At 43.8% G+C, this 25599-nt stretch overlaps 1 protein-coding gene across 1 annotated transcript in view; it reads left to right on the top strand.

Moving 5' to 3' along the window:
* The first annotated feature begins 1097 nt into the window (after positions 1–1097).
* Positions 1098–25599, top strand: part of LOC119938992 (transmembrane protease serine 11E-like) — a 39729-nt gene continuing 15227 nt past the window's right edge. Inside the window, exons 1-3 of the mRNA XM_038758776.1 lie at positions 1098–1132; positions 2920–3132; positions 16996–17123. Coding sequence (XP_038614704.1) covers positions 1098–1132; positions 2920–3132; positions 16996–17123 — 376 coding nt within the window. The remainder of the gene's footprint in view (positions 1133–2919; positions 3133–16995; positions 17124–25599) is intronic.

Raw genomic sequence — 25599 nt, 5'->3', positions numbered from 1 at the left:
AGCTTTGTCACTTTGTCTGCTGTGGAACCTTGGACAAGTCACTTAACTTCGCTGTGCCTCGGTTCCCTCATCTGCAAAACGGGGGTTCGATATGTATTCTACCTCCTACTTAATGGTATTTGTTGAGTGCTTACTGTGTGCAGAGCGCTGTACTGAGCGTTTGGGAGAGCACCATGCAACAATAAACAGACACATTCCCTGCCCACAATGAGCTTACGGTCTAGAGGGCTGTCACAGTCTTTTAGGAGTTGCTTAGCTTGTACCTACCCTACTGCTTAGCACAGTACTTGACTTATAGGTAGCGCTTATCAAATACCACTGTTGTTATTGATGGAGTGCAAAGACAAGTACGTGATTCGTACAGGGAGGTTGTGACTACGTAAGTGCTTGGGTGACACCAAGGGCTGACGTGGCAACTGGAGGATATCCCTCGTCCCCCTCTCCATCCCCCCATCTTACCTCCTTCCCTTCCCCACAGCACCTGTATATATGTATATATGGTTGTACATATTTTTTACTCTATTTTATTTGTACATATCTATTCTATTTATTTTATTTTGTTAGCATGTTTGGTTTTGTTCTCTGTCTCCCCCTTTTAGACTGCGAGCCCACTGTTGGGTAGGGACTGTCTCTATATGTTGCCAATTTGTACTTCCCAAGCGCTTAGTACAGTGCTCTGCACATAGTAAGCGCTCAATAAATACGATTGATGATGATGATGATGATGATATAAGGCGGGGAGATAGCCGTGTGGCACTCTATGTTCCCTGCCCTCAAGGCGTTTGCAATCCACCAGAGACACTTCCAATGGAGATTGATTTATTTCTACTTCACCCAACTTCTTGCCCCGCTATGAATCACTGTTCGTTTCTGATCGGCAAGACCCTCCGAGATTTGGACGGGGTCCTATTCGGGGGAGCATCGCTGAGGGTTAGGAAACACCGCTGAGGGAGTGACTGCATCATCATCATCATCAATCGTATTTATTGAGCGCTTACTATGTGCAGAGCACTGTACTAAGCGCTTGGGAAGTACAAATTGGCAACATATAGAGACAGTCCCTACCCACCAGTGGGAATACCCAAGCATCGGCCAAAATGGAAGCGTCCTCTTCCCGTCGACGCAGAGTCAGGTAGAAACTTGAGAAGCAGCGTGGCTCAGTGGCAAGAGCCCGGGCTTTGGAGTCAGAGGTCATGGGTTCAAATCCCGGCTCCGCCAGTGGTCAGCTGTGTGATTTTGGGCAAGTCACTTCACTTCTCTGGGCCTCAGTCACCTCATCTGGAAAATGGGGATTAAAACCGCAAGCCCCCCCGTGGGACAACCTGATCACCTTGTAACCTCCCCAGCACTTAGAACAGTGCTTCGCACATAGTAAGCGCTTAACAAATACCATCATTATTCATTCATTCATTCATTCAATCGTATTTATTGAGCGCTTACTGGGTGCAGAGCACTGTACGAAGCGCTTGGGAAGTACAAGTCAGCAACAGATAGAGACAATCCCTACCCAACAATTACTGTTGGGTAATGATGGTAATTATTACCATCATTATTATTATTAAACTTAGGCGAAACGTGGTGAGCGTCTCATGTCACTGAAATTTCATATTCATTCATTCAATCGTATTTATTGAGTGCTTACTGGGTGCAGAGCACTGTACTAAGCGCTTGGGAAGTACAAGTCAGCAACAGATAGAGACAATCCCTACCCAACAATGATTGTTGGGTAATGATGGTAATTATTACCATCATTATTATTATTAAACTTAGGCGAAACGTGGTGAGCGTCTCATGTCACTGAAATTTCATATTCATTCATTCAATCGTATTTATTGAGCGCTTACTGGGTGCAGAGCACTGTACTAAGCGCTTGGGAAGTACAAGTCAGCAACAGATAGAGACAATCCCTACCCAACAATGATTGTTGGGTAATGATGGTAATTATTACCATCACTATTATTATTAAAGTTAGGCGGAACGTGGTGAACGTCTCATGTCACTGAAATTTCATATTCATTCATTCAATCGTATTTATTGAGCGCTTACTGGGTGCAGAGCACTGTACTAAGCGCTTGGGAAGTACAAGTCAGCAACAGATAGAGACAATCCCTACCCAACAATTATTGTTGGGTAATGATGGTAATTATTACCATCGTTATTATTATTAAAGTTAGGCGGAACGTGGTGAACGTCTCATGTCACTGAAATTTCATATTCATTCATTCATTCAATCGTATTTATTGAGCGCTTCCTGGGTGCACAGCACTGTACTAAGCGCTTGGGAAGTACAAGTCAGCAACAGATAGAGACAATCCCTACCCAACAATGATTGTTGGGTAATGATGGTAATTATTACCATCGTTATTATTATTAAAGTTAGGCGGAACATGGTGAACATCTCATGTCACTGAAATTTCGTATTCATTCACTCATTCAATCGTATTTATTGAGCGCCTACTGTGTGCAGAGCACCCTACTAAGCGCTTGGGAAGTACAAGTCAGCAACAGATAGAGACAATCCCTACCCAACAATGATTGTTGGGTAATGATGGTGATTATTACCATCATTATTATTATTAAAGTTAGGCGGAACGTGGTGAGCGTCTCATGTCACTGAAATTTCATATTCATTCATTCATTCAGTCGTATTTATTGAGCACTTACAGGGTGCAGAGCACTGTGGGAAGTACAAGTTGGCAACATATAGAGACAGTGGGATATCACCCGGGTCATTTCAGACTGGAGGACCGAAATCACCGGAGTGGCTTTACCAATTCCCAAGAGCCGCGACATTTTCCGTCCTACCATCCCCGTCAGGGTAGGCTGGCATTGAGGAGGAGGTTCCTGAAGGCTTCTCCCTGTTGCAGTTTATTTGGGCAAATTCCCAGGGCCACCTGGCTCCCTGACTCACCCTGACAGGCCCGAGTGGGTGGCCTGTCACCCCGCGCCCGGGATCAGGCCGGACCCAGTTGACAGGATTCGGGTGCCCAGGGGGAAAGGAGGGGGTTTGGACCGGGTGGACCCCGAAAATTTCATCTCTAGCCACCAAACCCTACGAGTGGATGCAAACAGTAACGAGGGAGGAGACACCGGGAAGCAGCCCGGCCTAGTGGAAAGAGCGCGGGCTTGGCGGTTAGCGGCCCTGAGTTCTAATTCCGATTCCAATCACTCAATCGATCAATCGGTCGTATTTATTGAGCGCTTACTGTGGGCAGAGCGCTGGGCTAAGCGCTTGGGAAGTACAAAACGGCAACTATAAGTATCATAAATATTCCCCCTTCTAGACTGTGAGCCTGCTGTTGGGTAGGGACCGTCTCTAGATGTTGCCAACTTGTACGTCCCAAGCGCTTAGTCCAGTGCTCTGCACACAGTAAGCGCTCAATAAATACGATTGAATGAATGAATGTATTATGTTAGAAATATAAAGTAGTATAAGTATTATAAATATTCCCCCTTCTAGACTGTGAGCCCGCTGTTGGGTAGGGACCGTCTCTAGATGTTGCCAACTTGTACGTCCCAAGCGCTTAGTCCAGTGCTCTGCACACAGTAAGCACTCAATAAATACGATTGAATGAATGAATGTATTATGTTAGAAATATAAAGTAGTATAAGTATTATAAATATTCCCCCTTCTAGACTGTGAGCCCGCTGTTGGGTAGGGACCGTCTCTAGATGTTGCCAACTTGTACGTCCCAAGCGCTTAGTCCAGGGCTCTGCACACAGTAAGCGCTCAATAAATACGATTGAATGAATGAATGTATTATGTTAGAAATATAAAGTAGTATAAGTATTATAAATATTCCCCCTTCTAGACTGTGAGCCCACTGTTGGGTAGCGACCGTCTCTAGATGTTGCCAACTTGTACGTCCCAAGCGCTTAGTCCAGTGCTCTGCACACAGTAAGCGCTCAATAAATACGATTGAATGAATGAATGTATTATGTTAGAAATATAAAGTAGTATAAGTATTATAAATATTCCCCCTTCCAGACTGTGAGCCCACTGTTGGGTAGGGACCGTCTCTAGATGTTGCCAACTTGTACGTCCCAAGCGCTTAGTCCAGTGCTCTGCACACAGTAAGAGCTCAATAAATACGATTGAATGAATGAATGTATTATATTAGAAATATAAAGTACTATAAATATTATAAATATTCCCCCTTCTAGACTGTGAGCCCGCTGTTGGGTAGGGACCGTCTCTAGATGTTGCCAACTTGTATGTCCCAAGTGCTTAGTCCAGTGCTCTGCACACAGTAAGCTCTCAGTAAATACGATTGAATGAATGAATGTATTATATTAGAAATATAAAGTACTATAAGTATTATAAATATTCCCCCTTCTAGACTGTGAGCCTGCTGTTGGGTAGGGGCCATCTCTAGATGTTGCCAACTTGTACGTCCCAAGCGCTTAGTAGGGTGCTCTGCACACAGTAAGCACTCAATAAATATGATTGAATGAATGAATGAATACAATTGAATGAATGAATGAATGTATTATATTATAAATATAAAGTACGATAAGTATTATGAATATTCCCCCTTCTAGACTGCGAGCCCACTTTTGGGTAGGAACCGTCTCTATATGTTGCCAACTTGTACTTCCCAAGCGCTTAGTAAAGTGCTCTGCACACAGTAAGCGCTCAATAAATACGATTGAATGAGTAGAAGGGGGAGACAGTCAACAAAACAAAACAAGTAGACAGCATCAATAGCATTAAAATAGATGAATAGAATTATAGATCTATGCACATCATTGATAAAATAATCATTAATTAATGATTAATTAATTGATCATTAATACATAATAATGATGATTAATAAATAATTAATAAAATTAATGCCATTTATTGTTCCCATAAATGCTCCCAGACTGAGCCCCCTCCTTCCTCTCCCCCTCCCCCCCCCCGACCCCCCCGCCTTACCTCCTTCCCCTCCCCACAGCACCTGGATATATGTATATATGTTTGTACAGATTTATTACTCTATTTTATTTGGACATATTTATTCTATTTATTTTATTTTGCTAATATGTTTTGTTTTGTTGTCTGTCTCCCCCTTCTAGACTGTGAGCCCACTGTTGGGCAGGGACCGTCTCTGTATGTTGCCAACTTGAACTTCCCAATCGCGTAGTACAGTGCTCTGCACACAGTAAGCGCTCAATAAATACGATTGAATGAAGTAGAATAGTAAATATGTACAAATATATATACACAAGTCAATTGCAGAAGAGTAAACCTCTAGGCTAGGGGAACCAAAGTGGAAAGATGAAAGGACTTCCAAGAGGTTTCCTGCCTCTACTACCAAAAACAGCCCTCATTTCTTCAATTAGGCACCATCATTACGGAAAGTGTAGTTGGGTGATCTGCTCCTGGTTGGTTGATTTTTATTAATGGTATTTGTTAAGCACTTACTATGTGTCAGGCACTGTACTAAGCGGTAGGGTAGATACAAGATAATCAGGTTGGACACAGTCTCTGTCCCACATGGGGTTCACAAACCCTACTTTTCAGAGAAGGGAACTGAGGCACAGAGAAATCAGGTTACTTGCCCAAGGTCACACTGCAGATAAATGGTGAAGCTGGAAGTAGTACTCAGGTCCTCTAACTCCCAAGCTTGTGCTCTTTCCACTAGGCCACACTGCATCTCATGATGTTAAAGATAATAATAATAATAATAATAATAATGATAATGGCATTTGTTCATTCATTCATTCATTCAATTGTATTTATTGAGCGCTTACTGTGTGCAGAACACTGGACTAAGTGCTTGGGAAGTACAAGTTTGGAACATATAGAGACGGTCCCTACCCAACAGCGGGCTCACAGTCTAGTGCTTCCTATGTGCAAAGCACTGTTCTAAGCACTTTGGGGGATACAAGGTGATTAGGTTGTCCCACGGGGGGCTCACAGTCTTCATCCCCATTTTACAGATGAGGTAACTGAGGCTCAGAGAAGTTAAGTGACTTGCCCAAAGTCACACTGCAGATAAATGGTGGAGCTGGAATCAGTACTCAGGTCCTCTAACTCCCAAGCTCGTGCTCTTTCCACTAGGCCACACTGCATCTCATGATGTTAAAGATAATAATAATAATAATAATAATGATAATAATAATAATAATGGCATTTGTTCATTCATTCATTCATTCATTCAATTGTATTTATTGAGCACTTACTTTGTGCAGAGCACTGGACTAAGTGCTTGGGAAGTACAAGTTTGGAACATATAGAGATGGTCCCTACCCAACAGCAGGCTCACAGTCTAGTGCTTCCTATGTGCAAAGCACTGTTCTAAGTGCTGTGGGGGGATACAAGGTGATCAGGTTGTCCCACAGGGGGCTCACAGTCTTCATTCCCATTTTACAGATGAAGTAACTGAGGCTCAGAGAAGTTAAGTGACTTGCCCAAAGTCACACTGCAGATAAATGGTGGAGCTGGAATCAGTACTCAGGTCCTCTAACTCCCAAGCTCGTGCTCTTTCCACTAGGCCACACTGCATCTCATGATGTTAAAGATAATAATAATAATAATAATAATAATAATAATAATAATAATGGCATTTGTTCATTCATTCATTCATTCATAAAATTGTATTTATTGAGCACTTACTTTGTGCGCTTGGGAAGTACAAGTTTGGAACATATAGAGACGGTCCCTACCCAACAGCAGGCTCACAGTCTAGTGCTTCCTATGTGCAAAGCACTGTTCTAAGTGCTGTGGGGGGATACAAGGTGATCAGGTTGTCCCACGGGGGGCTCACAGTCTTCATCCCCATTTTACAGATGAAGTAACTGAGGCTCAGAGAAGTTAAGTGACTTGCCCAAGGTCACACAGCAGATATATGTGGCAGAGCCGGGGTGACGGTGAAGACAGGGACCTGATCTTTTTTTCCCTGCTATTGGGAAACAGTGTGACTTCGTGGAAAGAGCACAGGCCTGAAAGTCAGAGACCCTGGTGGGCTCTAATCCCCAACTCCGCCACTTGACTGCTGCGTGACCCTAGGCAGGTCACTTAACTTCTCTGTTGCCCCTCAGTTCCAGCCTCTGCAAAATGGGAAGCGCTTAGTACAGTGCTCTGCACATAGTAAGCGCTCAATAAATACGATTGATGATGATTCAATCCCTGTTCCCCCTCCTACTTAGACTGGGAGCCCCACGAGAGACCTGATTATCTTGGATAATAATGATAATAATAATAATGATGGCATTTATTAGGCATTTACTATGTGCAAAGCACTATTCTGAGCTCTGGGGAGGTTTCAAGGTGATCAGGTCGTTCCACGGGGGGCTCACAGTCGTAATCCCCATTTTACAGATGAGGTAACTGAGGCCCAGAGAAGTTAAGTTAAGTTTTTAGACTGTTGGGTAGGGACTGTCTCTATATGTTGCCAACTTGTACTTCCCAAGCGCTTAGTACAGTGCTCTGCACACAGTAAGCGCTCAATAAATACGATTGATTGATTAAGTGACTTACCCAGAGTCACACAGCTGACAGTTGGAAGAGCCGGGATTTGAACTCATGACCTCTGACTCCAAAGCCCGTGTTCTTTCCACTGAACCATGCTGCTTGTATCAACTCCAGCTTTGTGGAGTGTTTTGCACATAGTAGCCACTTAACAAATACCACTATTATTATTATCATTATTATAATTTCCCCCCATTCCGGGCTCCCAGTCAGATTTATCCTGGAAGTTGCCTGTTCTGGGACTTTACCAAGAGAAAAGAATAATTTCTGTCAGCGTTGTTGAAGATTTTGTGTCCGTCGGCAGGTCTGATGCAAAACAAATGAAACGCACAGGGAGCCTTCCTCCAAGGCTGACGGCAGAGCCAGAGATGAGGCGATAGAAGCCAAAAGCAAGGGGAAAAGTTCACTGGCAACAGGCCAGCGAATTTGGCAACTCCAGCAAAGTCTTGAATCGAAAACTTGCTATCTAGGTCACTCATGAAGGGTGTGAGCCTGCCAGGATTGCACACATTTTAGCCGATGTTATCCTCCGGGCGGGAATGGGCTTGTATCCCAGTGGGCCCGGGAGAGGAGTTCGGCGGGAATGACTTTCCTCCAGTGCCTTTCTCCTGCAAAGGCCACAATCAATCAATCAATCAATCAATCATATTTATTGAGAGCTTACTGTGTGCAGAGCACTGTACTAAGCGCTTGGGAAGTTCAAGTTGGCAACAAATAACCCTGCTGCATTTTCACCCCTGTGAAATAATATGATCCATATAGAATAATAATAATTATGGTATTTGCAAAGCGCTTACTATGTGCCAGGCACGGTACTAAGCGCTGGGGTAGGTACAAGCTAATCAGGCTGGATGTAGTCCCTGTCCCACGTGGGGCTCACAGTCTCAATCCCCATTTTACAGATGAGGGAACTGAGGCACAGAGAAGTAAAGTGACCTGCCCCAGGTCCCACAGCAGACATGTTTACTATTCTATTTATTTTGTTAATGACTGTGAGCCCACTGTTGGGTCGGGACCGTCTCTATATGTTTCCAACATGTACTACCCAAGCGCTTAGTACAGTGCTCTGCACACAGTAAGCGCTCAATAAATACGATTGAATGTGCATATAGCTTTAATTCTATTTGTCCTGATGATTTTGACACCCGTCTACATGTTTTGTTTTGTTGTCTGTCTCCCCCTTCTAGACTGTGAACCCGTTGTTGGGTAGGGACCGTCTCTATAGGTTGCTGACTTGTATTCCCAAGCGCTTAGTACAGTGCTTCTAGACTGTGAGCCTGCTGTTGGGTAGGGACCGTCTCTATATGTTGCCGACTTGTATTCCCAAGCGCTTAATACAGTGCTTCTAGACTGTGAGCCCACTGTTGGGTAGGGACCATCTCTACAGGTTGCCGACTTGTATTCCCAAGCGCTTAGTACAGTGCTTCTAGACTGGGAGCCCGCTGTTGGGTAGGTCCCGTCTCTATATGTTGCTGACTTGTACTTCCCAAGTGCTTAGTACAGTGCTCTGCACACAGTAAGCACTCAATAAATACGATTGAATGAATGAATGCTCTGCACACAGTAAGAGCTCAATAAATAAAATTTAATGAAAGAATGAATGAATGTGCCGAAGCTAGGATTAGAACCCATGCCCTTCTGACTCCCAGGACGGGGCTCCAAGCCCCCCGACATTGGGATGGGCATTTTCCTCAGAAAAGATGAAATCCAAATGTAAATTCTGGCACGTTCTTTCCTGGATTTAGTGGTAGTCTGCCCTTATAGCTCTGAAGGGGCCACCAGGGAACGTATCTGCTAGTTCCGTTGTATCGTACTCTCTTAAGCGCTTAGTACAGTGCTCTGCACATAGCAAGCGCTCAACAGATACCATTGACTGACCGACTGAATAGCTGGAATGTGGCCTAGTGGATAGAGCATGGGCCTGGGGCCAGAAGGACCTGGGTTCTAATCCCGCCTCTGCCTCATGACTGCTGTGTGACCTTGGAAGTCACTTCACTTCTCTGGGCCTCAGTCACCTCGTCTGTAAAATGGGGATTAAGAATGTGAGCCCCATGTGAGAAAGGGACTGCGTCCAACTTGATTAGACTGAGACCCCTCCTCCCCCTCCCCATCCCCCCGCCTTACCTCCTTCCCCTCCCCACAGCACCTGTATATATGTTTGTACGGATTTATTACTCTATTTATTTATTTTACTTGTACATATTTATTCTATTTATTTCATTTTGTTAATATGCTTTGTTTGGTTGTCTGTCTCCCCCTTCTAGACTGTGAGCCCACTGTTGGGTAGGGACCGTCTCTATATGTTGCCAACTTGTCCTTCCCAAGCACTTAGTACAGTGCTCTGCACACAGTAAGCGCTCAATAAATACGATTGAATGAATGAATGAATATATGTTGCCGACGTACTTCCCAAGTGCTTAGTACAGTGTTCTGCACACACTAAGTGATCAATAAATATGATTGAATGAATGAATGATTAACTTGTATCTACCCCACTGCTTAGAACAGTGCTTGGCACATAGTAAGTGCTTAACAATGGTACTTCTTGAGTGCGGGGCATTTACTAGGCCCTTGGAGAGGTGTGAGTCACAATCCCTGCCTTCAAGGGGCTTTTCATCTAAATGAAGAAAACAGTCACCTTTCCGTCCATGCTAGAGTGAAAGATGCATGTGATAATAGATTAAAAATGGCAAATATGAGTGAATAAATTGGCCAATGTCAGAAGAATCAATAGGTGAGGGAGTGATTGAATGGGATTGGGGAGGGATGACTCTCCAAGTGCTTCGTGGAGGAGGAGGTGATTTGTTAAGAAAGTCTTTCAGGGAAGGGAGGGGAGTTCCAGGGAAGGGAAAAGACACGAGCCAAGGCTTGGGGAGTCGAGAGCAGGGGGTTCACTTGGAATAATAATAATAATAATGACATTTATTAAGTGCTTACTATGTGCAAAGTGCTGGGGAGGTTACAAGGTGATCGGGTTGTCCCATGGGGGTCTCATAGTCAATCCCCATTTTACAGATGAGGGAACTGAGGCACAGAAAAGTTAAGTGACTTGCCCAAAGTCACACAGCTGACAATTGGCGGCTTGAATTGGAGCCAATTCAATGACAATTGGCGGTCATTTGAACCCATGACCACTGACTCCAAAGCCCGGGCTCTTTCCACTGAGCCACGCTGCTTCAGTCGAGGTGGGCGTAAGCTCGTCCTCTAGACTCTAAACTCATTGTGGGCAGGGAATGTATCTGTTTATTGTTGTACCGTACTCTCCCAAGTGCTCAGTAGAGTGCTCTGCATACCGTAAGTGCTCAGAAAATATGGTTGGATGAATGATTGAATGTGTGGGCAGAGAGGGAGTAGATGGCAACTGGAGATGAGGAAGCCAGGTGATAAAAGAATGTCAGGAACATACCTGGAAGCATATTCAGCTCGGGGAATAGATCACAGGACTGAATCCATTTCCAAGCCCTCTCGATCCTCCGCTCCGCCACCGAGTCTCTGAAGGGCCTTCAGTGAATCACACAATTTCGGAGCCTTTTTTCAGTCACCAGGAAAATGTGGAAGCTCATCACCATTCATTCATTCAATCGTATTTATTGAGCGCTTACATCATCAATCATCAATCGTATTTATTGAGCGCTTACTGTGTGCAGAGCACTGCACTAAGCGCTTGGGAAGTACAAAATTGGCAACATCTAGAGACAGTCCCTACCCAACAGTGGGCTCGCAGTCTAAAAGAATAATAATGATGGTATTTGTTAAGCGCTTTCTATGTGCAAAGCACTGTTCTAAGCGCTGGGGAGGTTACAAGGTGATCAGGTTGTCCCACAGGGGGCTCACAGTTTTAATCCCCATTTTACAGATGAGGCAACTGAGGCCCAGAGAAGTTAAGTGACTTGCCCGAAGTCACACAGCTGACAGTTGGCAGAGCTGGGATTTGAACCCATGACCTCTGACTCCAAAGCCCGGGCTCTTTCCACTGAGCCACGCTGACTAATTACATCATCATCAACGGTGTATCCTGTCCCCAAGGAGCTTCCAGTCTAGGAGGGGGGAGACGGATATTCATATAAATAAATAATTTATCATCTATAATTCACACATATGATCGTAAGTGCTGTGGGGTTCAGGGTGGGGAGGATACGTGAGAATATGTGTCGTGGCGACTTGACACCCGTCCACGTGTTTTGTTTTGTTGTCCGTCTCCCCCTTCTAGACTGTGAGCCCGTTGTTGGGTAGGGACCGTCTCTATATTTTGCCAACATGTACTTCCCAAGTGCTTAGTACAGTGCTCTGCACACAGTAAGCGCTCAATAAATACGATTGAATAAGTGAATGAATATCAAGTGCTCAAAGGTCACAGAGCCAAGTGAATATACGACGCAGAGGATAAACCCCACCCTCTCTACTCTTCGGCAGAGGATGCTGGGAATTGTCGTTAGGCCTTGAGGTAACGGGTTCCCCAGACAGTCGATTGAATGTATGTACTGAGCGTCTACTGTTTGCAGAGCAATGTACTAAGCACTTGGCAAAGTACAATCAATCAATCAATCAATCGTATTTATTGAGCGCTTACTGTGTGCACAGCACTGTACTAAGCGCTTGGGAAATACAAGTTGGCAACATATAGAGACGGTCCCTACCCAACAGTGGGCTCACAGTCTAGAAGAGGGAGACAGAGAACCAAACAAAACACATTAACAAAATAAAATAAATACAACAGTTATGTACAAGTAAAATAAATAGAGTAATAAATATGTACAAACATATATACATATAACAGACATATGTACATATAACAAACAGCTATACATATAACAAACATCTATACATATAACAAACATCTATACATCTATACACATACATATATATATGTGTACACATATATATAGATGTACTGAGCGTCTACTGTTTGCAGAGCAGTGTGCTAAGCACTTGGCAAAGTACAATCAGTCAATCAGTCAATCATATTTATTGAGCGCTTACTGTGTGCAGAGCACTGTACTAAGCACTTGGGAAGTACAAGTTGGCAACATATAGAGACAGTCCCTACCCAACAGTGGGCTCACAGTCTAGAAGGGGGATACAGAGAACCAAACAAAACCCATTAACAAAATAAAATAAATAGAATAGTTATGTACAAGTAAAATAAATAGAGTAATAAATACGTACAAACATATATACATATAACAAACATATATACATATAACAAACAGCTATACATATAACAAACATCTATACATATAACAAACGTCTATACATCTATACACACACATATATATATGTGTACACATATATATAGATGTACTGAGCGTCTACTGTTTGCAGAGCAGTGTGCTAAGCACTTGGCAAAGTACAATCAGTCAATCAGTCAATCATATTTATTGAGCGCTTACTGTGTGCAGAGCACTGTACTAAGCACTTGGGAAGTACAAGTTGGCAACATATAGAGACAGTCCCTACCCAACAGTGGGCTCACAGTCTAGAAGGGGGATACAGAGAACCAAACAAAACCCATTAACAAAATAAAATAAATAGAATAGTTGTGTACAAGTAAAATAAATAGAGTAATAAATATGTGCAAACATATATACATATAACAAACATATATACATATAACAAACATATATACATATAACAAACAGCTATACATATAACAAACATCTATACATCTATATATATATATACATATACATATATGTGTGTGTATATATATAATGTATATATATACACACACACACACGCACACACACACACATATATATATACTTCCATTGTATATATATATACAATGGAAGTAAAGAACCCAGCCCCTGCCCCGGAAGAGTGTCAGATCTAATGGAGAAGAAATGTAGACACAAATAATGTAGTACTAACAGGAGCAGGGAGAAGGACAACTGGCATTAGAAGAGAGTAGAGACACGGATAACTGAGCAAAAAATCCTAACTGCTTCTTGTGGACATTCAATGTCCACAAGGAGCTTCCAATCTAATGGGGGAGAATGACATAAAATATCTGCAAAGTAATGATTGAATTCCCCTATGTGTACATGTGCAGAGGATGGTTACAGATAAATAAAGTGCTAGAGGTGTCTTCTGTAGCCTTGGAAATAATAATGATGGTATTTGCTAAGCGCTTACTATGTGCAGAGCACGTTCTAAGCGCTGGGAGGATACAAGATGATCAGTTTGTCCCATGTGGGCCTCACAATCTTAATCCCCATTTTACAGATGAGGGAACTGAGGCACAGAAAGTCATTTAACTTTACTGTACCTCAGTTTCTTCGTCTGTAGAATAGGGATTAAATCCCTGTCTTCATGCCCCTGAGGCTGTGATACGGGAACTGTTCGACCTGATTATCCTGTATGCTCTCAACGGTAATACAACAGGGAATGTGAGAAGCAGCATGGCCCAGTGGCCTAGAGCCCATGCCTGGGAGTCAGAAGGTCATGCTTCTAAGTCCGGCTCCCCCACTGGTCTGCTGTGTGACCTTGGGTAAGTCACTTCACTTCTCTGGGCCTCAGTTCCCTCATCTGTAAAATGGGAATTAAGACTGAGAGCCCAGTGTGGAACAGGGACCATATCCAACCCAATTATCTTGTATCTACCCCAGTGCTTAGAACGATGCCTGGCACATATTAATTATGGTATTTTTAAAGTGCTTGCTAAGTGCTTAACAATAAATACAATAAGTATTATTATTATTATATTGTTATACTGTACTCTCCCAAGTACTTAACACAGTGCTCTGCACACAGTAAGCACTCAATAAATACAACTGATTGATTTACCTCAACACTCAGTGCAAAGCTTATCACATAGTAAGTACTTAATTATTATTATGACTGTTATTATCCTTATTGCCATGACGGGGTATAGGAATCATCATCATCATCATCAATCGCATTTATTGAGCGCTTACTATGTGCAGAGTACTGTACTAAGCGCTTGGGAAGTACAAATTGGCAACATATAGAGACAGTCCCTACCCAACAGTGGGCTCACAGTCTAAAAGGGGGAGACAGAGAACAAAACCAAACATACTAACAAAATAAAATAAATAGGATAGATATGTACAAGTAAAATAAATAAATAAATAAATAAATAGAGTAATAAATATGTACAAACATATATACATATATACAGGTGCTGTGGGGAAGGAAAGGAGGTAAGATGGGGGGATGGAGAGGGGGACGAGGGGGAGAGGAAGGAAGGGGCTCAGTCTGGGAAGGCCTCCTGGAGGAGGTGAGCTCTCAGCTGGGCCTTGAAGGGAGGAAGAGAGCTAGCTTGGCGGAGGGGCAGAGGGATTGGGGGCATTCCAGGCCCGGGGGATGACGTGGGCCGGGGGTCCACGGCGGGACAGGCGAGAACGAGGTACGGTGAGGAATAAATTGGGGACATCTTTCTGGAAAAGTAGGGTTTTTGGAGGGCTTTGATGATGAATAGGACTGAGATGAAATCCCTGGGGGAAGAAGTTGAGTGAGGGTCAGAGGCTGGCAGGGGAAAGAGCAGGGCTTAGTTTGGAGGTGATAATGGGAAAGGCAGAGACAGGGAGAATGCTGGGCTGGGCAGATCTTGAGACTCAGATAAACCAAGGTTACTGGGCTGCCACAGGCCTAAAGGAGGATGGAGGGCCAGGAAATGGTCAGAGACGTGCTCTGAGGTCACCCTGCAACCCACTGTGAAACCCCCAAATAATGACCTCCCTGGGGATTGGGATCCTCAAGAAGCTGTGGAGATAGGGGGAGTTTCGTTTTGAAGAAGAAAATCCAAGAGGCCTAAGGGAGTGAAATAGCTGGTCCTGTTATTATCACTGTTAGTTGATTTAATAGGAGTGACAATTATTGTAAGGATTTCATTGCTTCTCAGAGGCCCTGAACCCATTTCACCTATTAGCATTCTTAGCCTTACAACCCCCTGAGAGTTAGGGAGAGGCCTCTATTGTTCAAGCCTGTTTTACATGGAGAGAAATTGGGGTTCACCAAGGTTAAGTGACTCATCCAGGATCCCACAGTGAGCCAGTCACAGGGTTGCCTGACTCTTCATCCGGAATCCTTTGCGTCCGATCTTCCATCCTATCTGCCCGTCAGCCTGCTTCTGCCTTTGAAGGACATTCCAGTGTCCAATATATCCAACACCCTTGTCTAGACAAAATGGCCCCAAGTCTGTCAGGGCAGGACAACCATGCATGTTTCTGGCTTTTATCTGGGATCAATCAACCCATCGGTGGTATTTACTCAGCAATTTGTGCAGAGCACTGTACAAAGCTCTTGGGATCCGGTTTTGGATTTGTAAGGAGGACCAGACCATAACTAGAAGCAGCAGCGTGGCTCAGTGGAAAGATCACGGGCTTTGGAGTCAGAGGTCATGGGTTCAAATCCTAGCTCTGCCAGTTGCCAGCTGTGTGACTTTGGGTAAGTCACTTCACTTCTCTGTGCCTCAGTTACCTCATCTGTAAAATGGGGATTAAGACTGTGAGCCCCCCGTGGGACAATCGGATCGCCTTGTAACCTCCCCAGCGCTTAGAACAGTGCTTTGCATGTAGTAAGTGCTTAACAAATACCATTATAAAGTAGGAAATATGGGAGGTTTCTAGAGAAATTCCTCACCCACTCACTTTGTGGAATCTAGAGACGCAGTAATAATAATTATGGTATTTGTTAAGCGCTTACTATATGCCGAGCATTGTATTAAGTGTTGGGGTAGAGGCAAGATAAAGTTTGACATGGTCCCTGTCCCACATGGGGATCGTGGTCTAAGTAGGAGGCAGTAGGATTTAATATCCATTTAGCAGAAGAGGAAACTGAGGAATATAGAAGTGAAGTGACTTGCTCAAGGTCACCCAGCACACAGGAAGTGAGTTGGGATTGGAACCCAGGTCTTCTTACTGTCAGGCCCATGCTCTGGCCCTTAGGCAACACTGCTTCCGCAGTTCCTTCCACTTCATGATCATCGTCACAATCAACTGCATCAGTGGTGTGTTCCAGGCCTGGGAAACTTATTTCTGAGAACATGCAGCAGACATGAGAAACATCCTTGGGGAGTAAGGAACATAGAAGTCTCATGAAGGAGAAGGGAGAACACAGTGGTCAATTCTGGGCATAAAACTCAGTAGAGTGGTCTGCCCACATTCAGCCCTCAATAATAATAATAATAATAATGATGGCATTTATTAAGTGCTTACTATGTGCTGTTCTAAGTGCTGGGGAGTTACAAAGTGATCAGATTGTCCCATGGGGGGCTCACAGTCTTAATCTGCATTTTACAGATGAGGTAACTGAGGCCCAGAGAAGTGAAGTGACTTGCCTAAAGTCACACAGCTGACAAGTGGCGGAGCCGGGATTTGAACCCCTGACCTCTGACTCCAAAGCCCGGGCTGCTTCTGAGCCACGCTGCTTCTCCAACAAATATCATTAATTGTTTGATTGAATGAAATAGCTACATTCCTTCAGTAGATGGGGAAATCTGCTCTCAGTTACTTGATGTTGGGTCTCTTTCTCTTTTTCTCTCTCTCTCTGTTTCTCTCTGTTTCTCTCTCTCTTAGACCAACCACGGCGCCTGTCAGAAAAAGAAGAACTCAGAGAGAGCCGTGGGTCATTGGGTTCATCGCCTTCACGTCGCTGATCGTCTTGGCCGTGTGTATCGGTCTCATCGTTCACTATGTGAGATACAGTGAGTATGGTCTTGCTTTTTTATCATTTGCATTGCTTGTCCAAGTCTCCCTCCAATTCCATTTCCCATTTGTGCTTATCTCAGGTTATAAATTGCATCCATCCATCCATCCATCCATCATCTATCCATCCAAGGTTAACCACCTGCTTATGTGTAATACTTTCATCCACAGGAATTAATTCTCTTCCTTTGGTCTGCCTGGGTTTGCTACTGGATAAGATAATAGTTGGCAGTGAGGTTTAGGCCCTCTGGGCTTTCTCATTAAATTGGAAGCCCCCTGTGGCATTTTCCTTCAGCTCCATTCTCCCAAGCCTTTAGTACAGCACACTACACTCTGTCTGTGCTAAATAGATACCTTTGCTACTATTCACTAGATAACAACAGGTGTAGAGCACGTGTGCGTATGAGGCAGGTGATGACATCACATATCTCAATCAATCAATCGTATTTATTGAGCACTTACTGTGTGCAGAGCACTGTACTAAGCACTTGGGAAATACAAGTTGGCAACATGTAGAGACAGTCCGTACCCAACAGTGGGCTCACAGTCTAGAAGGGGAAGACAGAGAACAAAACCAAACATACTAACAGAATAAAATTAATAGAATAGATATGTACAAGTAAAATAAATGAATGAATGAATGAATGAATGAATGAACGAACGAATAAATAAATACATAAATGAATGAATGAATGAATGAATGAATGAATGAATGAATGAATGAATAAATAAATAAATAAATAAATCTCAGCTCTACCTCCTTTGTTGCAAAGTAGGGAAAAAGGGCCAAAACCAAGAGTGGTAGGAAATAGGGAGAGGTGGCCTGGTGGGAAGAGCATAGAATTGGAATCAGGAGACCTGGGTTCTAATTCCGGCTCTGACGTGTTGCTGGCTGTGTAAGAATGTGGGCAAGTCACTTAACTTCTCTGCGCTTCAGCTTCTCAGCTGTAAAATAAGGATTCAATTCTTATTCTCTCTCAAGTTAGATTGTGAGTCCCATGTGGGACAGGGACTCTCCCAATGTATTGTATTTGCCCAAACACTTAGTGTAGGGTTTGGCCCATAGTAAAGGCTTAATCAATCAAACAGTGGCATTTATTAAGCACTGACTATGTGCAGAGCACTGTACTAAGCACCTGGGAGAGTGCAATGCAACAGAATTTGCAGTCCCATTCCCTAACCACAATGAGCTAAACAAATACAACAATTATTATCCCTATTACAAATTGCTAAATCCTAGCAATCCTAGCACTGACTAAAGAGGTCGGTGCCAAGACACAGATAATACTGCAACTGAAAAGTCTAAGTCTAAAAGTCATAGAGAAGCAGCGTGGCTCAGTGGAAAGAGCCCGGGCGTTGGAGTCAGAGGTCGTGGGTTCAAATCCCGGCTCCGCCAACTGTCAGCTGTGTGACTTTGGGCAAGTCACTTAACTTCTCTGGGCCTCAGTTCCCTCATCTGGAAAATGGGGATGAAGACTGTGAGCCCCCCGTGGGACAGCCTGATCACCTTGTAACCCCCCAGCGCTTAGAACAGTGCTTTGCACATAGTAAGCTCTTAATAAATGCTATCATTATAAACCGCAGCATATTCTCTAGACTGTGCTCCCTATGGGCAGGGAACACACCTACCAACTCTATTGTATTGCACTCTCCAAAACGCTTAGTACAGTGCTTTACACACAGTAAGCGCTCAATAAATATGATTGAATGAATGAATGCTCTGTACACAACAGGTGCTCAATAAATACAATTGATTGATTGATTCCTGAACATCTACCCACCCTAAAATTGTAAATTTTTTACCTTGATGATGATGATGGTATTTGTTACGTGCTTACTATGTGCCAAGCACTGTTCTAAGTGCTGGGGCAGATACAAGGTAATTAGGTTGTCCCACGTGGGGCTCAGTCTTAATCTCCATTTTGCAGATGAGGTAACTGAGGCACAGAGAAGTTAAGTGACTTGCCCGAGGTCACACAGCTGTTAAGTGGCAGAGCTTGATTAGAACCCACGACCTTTGACTCCCAAGCCCGGGCTCTTTCCACTAAGCCACGCTGCTCCTTATTGCAGGGTGCTGGACTGAGAGAGGTTGCTAGCTGTGGTAGCAGTAATAGCATTTATAGAGCGCCCTGGCTCAGTGGGAAGAGCCCGGGATTTGGAGTCAGAGGTCATGGGTTCAAATCCCAGCCCCGCCAATTGTCAGCTGGGTGACTTTGGGCGAGTCACTTCACTTCTCTGGGCCTCAGTTCCCTCATCTGTAAAATGGGGGTTAAGACTGTGAGCCCACCGTGGGACAACCTGATCACCTTGTAACCTCCCCAGCGCTTAGAACAGTGCTTTGCACCTAGTAAGCGCTTAACAAATGCCATCATTGTTATACATGGCTCTAAGCACTTGGGAAGCACAAAATGAGCAAGTGACACATTCTCTACCCACAAGGAACCTACACCCTAATGGGAGAGGCAGCTGTAAAACCATTTACAGAGTAATAAAACTAAGTCATTAAATGTACAACTGTAAAAGTGCTTATGCATAAGTACTGAAGAGTGGTATAGGTACATAAATGTTGGAGTAAGTCACGCGGAGTTAGTCTGCCGTGGTCTGGTCCTGAGAGCAGAATGCTTCAAAGGTTGCTGGGAAATTAAAGATCTGGCTGCCGTCTTCCTAAAATCAGCTTCTACTCTTCCAGTTCCCACAAACAAAGAAATATATTTGATTTTATCGAAGCTTACGTGGCTCTTCCCACTGCAGTGAGATTCTCCTCCTTCCTCTCCCCCTCCTCCCCCTCTCCATCCCCCCCGCCTTACCTCCTTCCCTTCCCCACAGCACCTGTATATATGTATATACGGTTATACATATTTATTACTCTATTTATTTATTTATTTATTTATTTATTTTACTTGTACATTTCTATCCTACTTATTTTATTTTGTTGGTATGTTTGGTTCTGTTCTCTGTCTCCCCCTTTTAGACTGTGAGCCCACTGTTGGGTAGGGACTGTCTCTATGTGATGCCAATTTGTACTTCCCAAGCGCTTAGTACAGTGCTCTGCACATAGTAAGCGCTCAATAAATACGATTGATTGATTGATTGATTGATTGATTCCCCATAGCACCTGTATATATGTATATATGTTTGTTCGTATTTATTACTCTATTTATTTATTTATTTTACTTGTACTTATCTATTCTATTTATTGTATTTTGTTACTATGTTTTGTTTTGTTGTCTGTCTCCCCCTTCTAGACTGTGAGCCTACTGTTGGGTAGGGACCATCTCTATATGTTGCCAACTTGTACTTCCCAAGTGCTTAGTACAGTGCTCTGCACACAGTAAGCGCTCAATAAATACGATTGATTGATTGATTGATTGAATGATTGATTGATCGATTCTGATTTTCTCTCGTTCCACAAGAAAGGTTGTCACTTGAATCCAGCGAACAACTCAATACATAATCCCCGTTTTCTCTTTCTGTTTCTTCCTCTCGTCTATATTTTTTTGTGTGTCTGTTTCCCCCAGTAGATTACAAGGTTCCTGAGGGCAAGAACCATGTCTACTAATTTTATTGTACTCTCTCAAGGGCTTATTCCAGTGCTCTGCACAGAGTTGAAGCTCAAATCCTACTGATTGATTGACTGATTGAGTGATATTAGAGTTGCTTGAATAAGGGATTGGCCAGAAATATCACTGTGGTATTTGTTAAGGTGTATACTAAGCACTGGAGTAGATACAAGATAATCAGGTCTCACCTGGGGCTAACAAGTAGGAGCGAGGATGGGTATTGAATTCCCATTTTGCAGATGAGGAAACTGAGGCCCAGAGAAGTGAAGTAATAATGATGGTATTTTTTAAGCACATACCAAATGTCAAGCATTGTACTAAGCACTGGGATAGATATAAGATAATCAACTGAACTCAGTCCCTGTTCCACATGGAGCATCCAGTCTGGGGGGAGGGAAAACAAGAATTTCATCCCTATTTTACAGATGAGGAAACTGAGGCACAGCTAGCTAGATGACTTGCCCCAGGCCATACAGCAGACAAGTGGCAGAGTGGGATTAGAATCTAGGTACATACTTGCACTATTCTGTCAAACAATTGTATTAATTGAGCATTTAAGGGGTACAGAGCACTGCACTAAGTGTTTGGGAGAGTGAGATATGACAGTTGGTAGACATAATAATAATAATAATAATAATGGTATTTGTTAGGTACTTACAATGTGCGAAGCACTGTGGGAATACAAGGTGATCAGGTTGTCCCACATGGGGCTCACAGTCTTAATCCCCATTTTACAGATGAGGGAACTGAGGCACAGAGAAGTTAAGTGGCTTGCCCAAAGTCACACAGCTGACAAGTGGTGGAGCTGGGATTCGAACCCATGACCTCTGACTCCCAAACCTGGGCTCTTTCCACTGAGCCATGCTGCTTCTCTTGTTCCCTGCCCACAGTTAGCTTGCATCTAGAGAAGCAGCGTGGCTCAGTGGAAAGAGCCCGGGCTTGGGAGTCAGAAGTCATGGGTTCAAACTGTGACTCCATCACTTGTCAGCTGTGTGACTTTGGGCAAGTCACTTCACTTCTCTGGGCCTCAGTTCCCTCATCTGTAAAATGGGGATGAAGACTGTGAGCCTCCCGTGGGACAACCTGATCACCTTGTAACCTCCCCAGCGCTTAGAACAGTGCTTTGCAAATAGTAAGCGCTTAATAAATGCCATGATTATTATTACTATTATCTAGAGGATGGTTCGAGAAGCAGCATGGCCTAATGGTTAGAACACAGGCCTGAGAGTCAGAAGCACCTGGGTTCTAATCCCAACTCTGCAACGTGTCTGCTCTGTGACCTTGGGCAAATCACTTCACTTCTCTGTGCTTCAGTTACCTCATCTGTAAAATGGGGAGTAAGACTGTGAGCCCCACGTGGGACAGGGACTGTGTCCAACCCAATTACATTGTATCTACCTCAGTGCTTAGTACAGTGCCTGTCACAAAGTAAGCGCTTTACAAATACCCCAATTATTATTATTATTAACAGTGCTTAGTACAGTGCCTGTCACATAGTAAGCCACATTATTATTATTATTATTAGTGTCCATACTGGAGTGTCTGGTATAAACCTGATGGGCCTAACGCTGCCAGGCCCAGAAATGGGCTCTCCTAGAAATCGGCAGCCAATCCATTCTCTCACCCCTTTCCCAACTCCGTCTTCTAAATCCAAATGGTCACACTCGGTGATTGAGTCAAATGCTTTTGGTGCTTCAGGAATCCATCAGGCCCTTCCCAAGAGAGTGAGCAATCAAAAATCCTTTCCATCATTGGCCAGGACCATTTGACCCGTCATCGGAGTCATGAGGAAGATGTGACTCCGGAGACCGGCTTGCAGAAACCGAAGTGAATCACACACTGTACAAACGTGGTTGTGATAGATCGATATTATCGTGCGGTGTTCATCACAAGTCCTCAAAGTTCCTGGGGAAAAGACTCAGCAATCGGCAGGGGTCATTCCAGGTCTCGCTAAATAATAATAAGAACAATAATAATGGCATTTATTAAGCGCTTACTATGTGCAAAGCACTGTTCTAAGCGCTGGGGAGGTTACAAGGTGATCAGGTTGTCCCACGGGGGGCTCACAGTCTTAATCCCCATTTTACAGATGAGGTAACTGAGGCCCAGAGAAGTTAAGTGACTTGCCCAAAATCACACAGCTGACAATTGCCAGAGGCAGGATTTGAATCCATGACCTCTGACTCCAAAGCCCGGTCTCTTTCCATTGAGCCATGCTGCTTCTCTAAGCTGATGGTCTAAGCTGTTTATGGCCGCCTTTCAAGCAGTCAAATCAGCTGAATTTATTGAGCATCTAACAGTGTGTGAGGAGCAGACTGAGCCCTTCTTTCCCCAGACTAAGCCCCCCTTTTCCTCTGCTCCCCCTCCTCTTCCCATCATTCCGACTCGCTCCCTATGCTCTATCCCCCTCCCCGCCCCACAGCACTTGTGAAAATATGTACATCAATCAATCAATCAATCAATCATATTTATTGAGTGCTTACTGTGTGTAGAGCACTGTACTAAGTGCTTGGGAAGTACAAGTCGGCAACACATAGAGACAGTCCCTACCCAACAGTGGGCTCACAGGCTAGAAGGGGGAGACACATATTTATAATTATAATTCTATTTATTTTTATTAATGATTTAAATATATCTATAATTCTTGTTATTTATAACGATGCTACTGATGCCTGTTAACTTGTTTTGATGTCTGTCTCCTCCCTTCTAGACTGTGAGCCCATTGTGGGCAGGGATTGTCGCCATTTGTTGCTGAATTGTACTTCCCAAGCGCTTAGTACAGTGCTCTGCACAAAGGGATAGAGCCAGGATCCCTGCCATCATGAGAAGCAGCATGGCCTGGTGGAAAGAGAGTAGGTCTAAGTGTCAGAGGCCCGGGGTTCTAGTTCCATCTCTGCCACTTGTCCTCCCGTGTGACCTTGGACAAGTCACTTCACCTCTTTATGCCTCATTTTCCTCACCCGTAAAATAGGGATTCAACCCTGCTCTCCTTCTGTGAGCCGTATGTGGGACAAGGATGTACCCCAGTGCTCAGTTCAGTTCTTGGCACATCGTAGGCGTTTAATCAATTCCACGGTTGTTATTGTTATTATTCGTGGAGACATGCAGCCAACAAGAAAAGCCTTCCAGGCTGTTGGCTAAGAGGGTTAGAAGTAGAGCAATTGCCAACATTTTACTCCAAAATTCCTCTTTCTCAGCTCTCTGGATTGCTTCTTTGGTCCCACTTTGCTTCTTGCTCAAAGGAAGGGGAAGGATCAAAACCAGACTGACTCCATCCAGAGGCCAGAGTCTCTCAATCAATCAATCGTATTTATTGAGCGCTTACAGTGTGCAGATCACTGTACTAAGTGCTCTCCTGGTGGCCACTACGACCAGCCCAAGTTAAGACTCTGAAGCAAAATTCCATTCTTTTTTTAATGTAATTTGTTTGACACTTACAATGTGCCAGTCACCGTACTAAGCACTGGGGTAGATATGGGGTGATTCATTCATTCAATCGTATTTATTGAGCGTTTACTGTGTGCAGAGCACTGTACTAAGCACTTTGGAAGTCCACGTTGGCAACATATAGAGACGGTCCCTACCCAACAGTGGGCTCACAGTCTAGAAGGGGGAGACAGAGAACAAAACAAAACATATTAACAAAATAAAATAAATAGAATAAATGCGTACAATCAGGTTGGACACTGACAATGGCCCACATGGGGCTCACAGTTCTAATCTTCATTTTACAGATGAGGTCACTGAAACACAGAAAAGTGAAATGACTCGCCCAATATCACACAGTAGACAGGTGGAGGAGGGTTTAGAACTCAGGTCCTCTGACTCCCAAGCTCTTTCCTCTATGCCACTCTGCAGTTTTCCCAATGGCCTATTTATTTTGAGTTCAGTTTCCCCTGGACTATACGACCGGGCAGAAACCAGGTACAACAATCAGAGCTCAATAAATACCATTGAATTTATTACAGGCAAACAAGTATGCCGCTGGCATAATAACCGCTTATCTTGCCGAGTAAAACTGAGTTCTTGAAGCTGGAAATTTGTGTTTCACAAATAAAAATCTTGGTTTTCTGTAATTAGTCAACGATATTTATTGAGCACCTTCTCTGTGTGAAACACTGCTTGGGAGAGTACAGTAGAGTTAATAAGCAGGATCCCAGTCTTTAAGGAGTTTACATTCTATCATTTTATGATATTTGTTAAATGCTTACTATGGGCCAGGCACTGGTGGGGTAGATACAAGTTAACCAGCCTGGACACAGTCCTTGTTCCACTTGGGGCTCAGGATCTTAGTCCCCATTTTAGAGATGAGGTAACTGAGGCACAGAGAAGTGAAATGACTTGCCCAAAATGACCCAGCAGACAAGTGACAGAGGAGGAATTAGAGCCCAGATTCTTTTGACTACCCAGATTATGCTCTACCCACGAGGAAATGCTGCTTCTATTTTACAGTCTCTGCCCAGCTGACCTTTTTTTTTTAAACTGGCATTTGTTATGCATTTACTACGTGCTAATGATGATGATGACGATGACATCTGTTAAGCGCTTACTATGTGCCAAGCACTGTTCTATGCTCTGGTGGGGATACAAGGCGATCAGGTTGTCCCACAAGGGGGTCGCAGTCTTAATCCCCATTTTACAGATGAGGTAACTGAGGCACAGAGAAGTTAAGTGACTTGCCCAACGTCACACATCTGACAAGTGGCAGAGCTGGGATTAGAACCCATGACCTCTGAATCCCAAACCCTGGCTCTTGCCACTAAGCCAGGCCAAGCGCTGGGGTAGATACAGGCCAATTCATTCATTCATTCAATCGTATTTATTGAGCACTTAATGTGTGCAGAGCACTGTACTAAGCGCTTGGGAAGTCCAAGTCGTCAACATATAGAGATAGTCCCTACCCAACTGTGGGCTC

Source organism: Tachyglossus aculeatus, chromosome 17 (genome assembly GCF_015852505.1).
Source record: "Tachyglossus aculeatus isolate mTacAcu1 chromosome 17, mTacAcu1.pri, whole genome shotgun sequence".
NCBI classification, from domain to species: Eukaryota; Metazoa; Chordata; class Mammalia; order Monotremata; family Tachyglossidae; genus Tachyglossus; species Tachyglossus aculeatus.
This window is presented reverse-complemented; position numbering and strand designations above follow the sequence as displayed.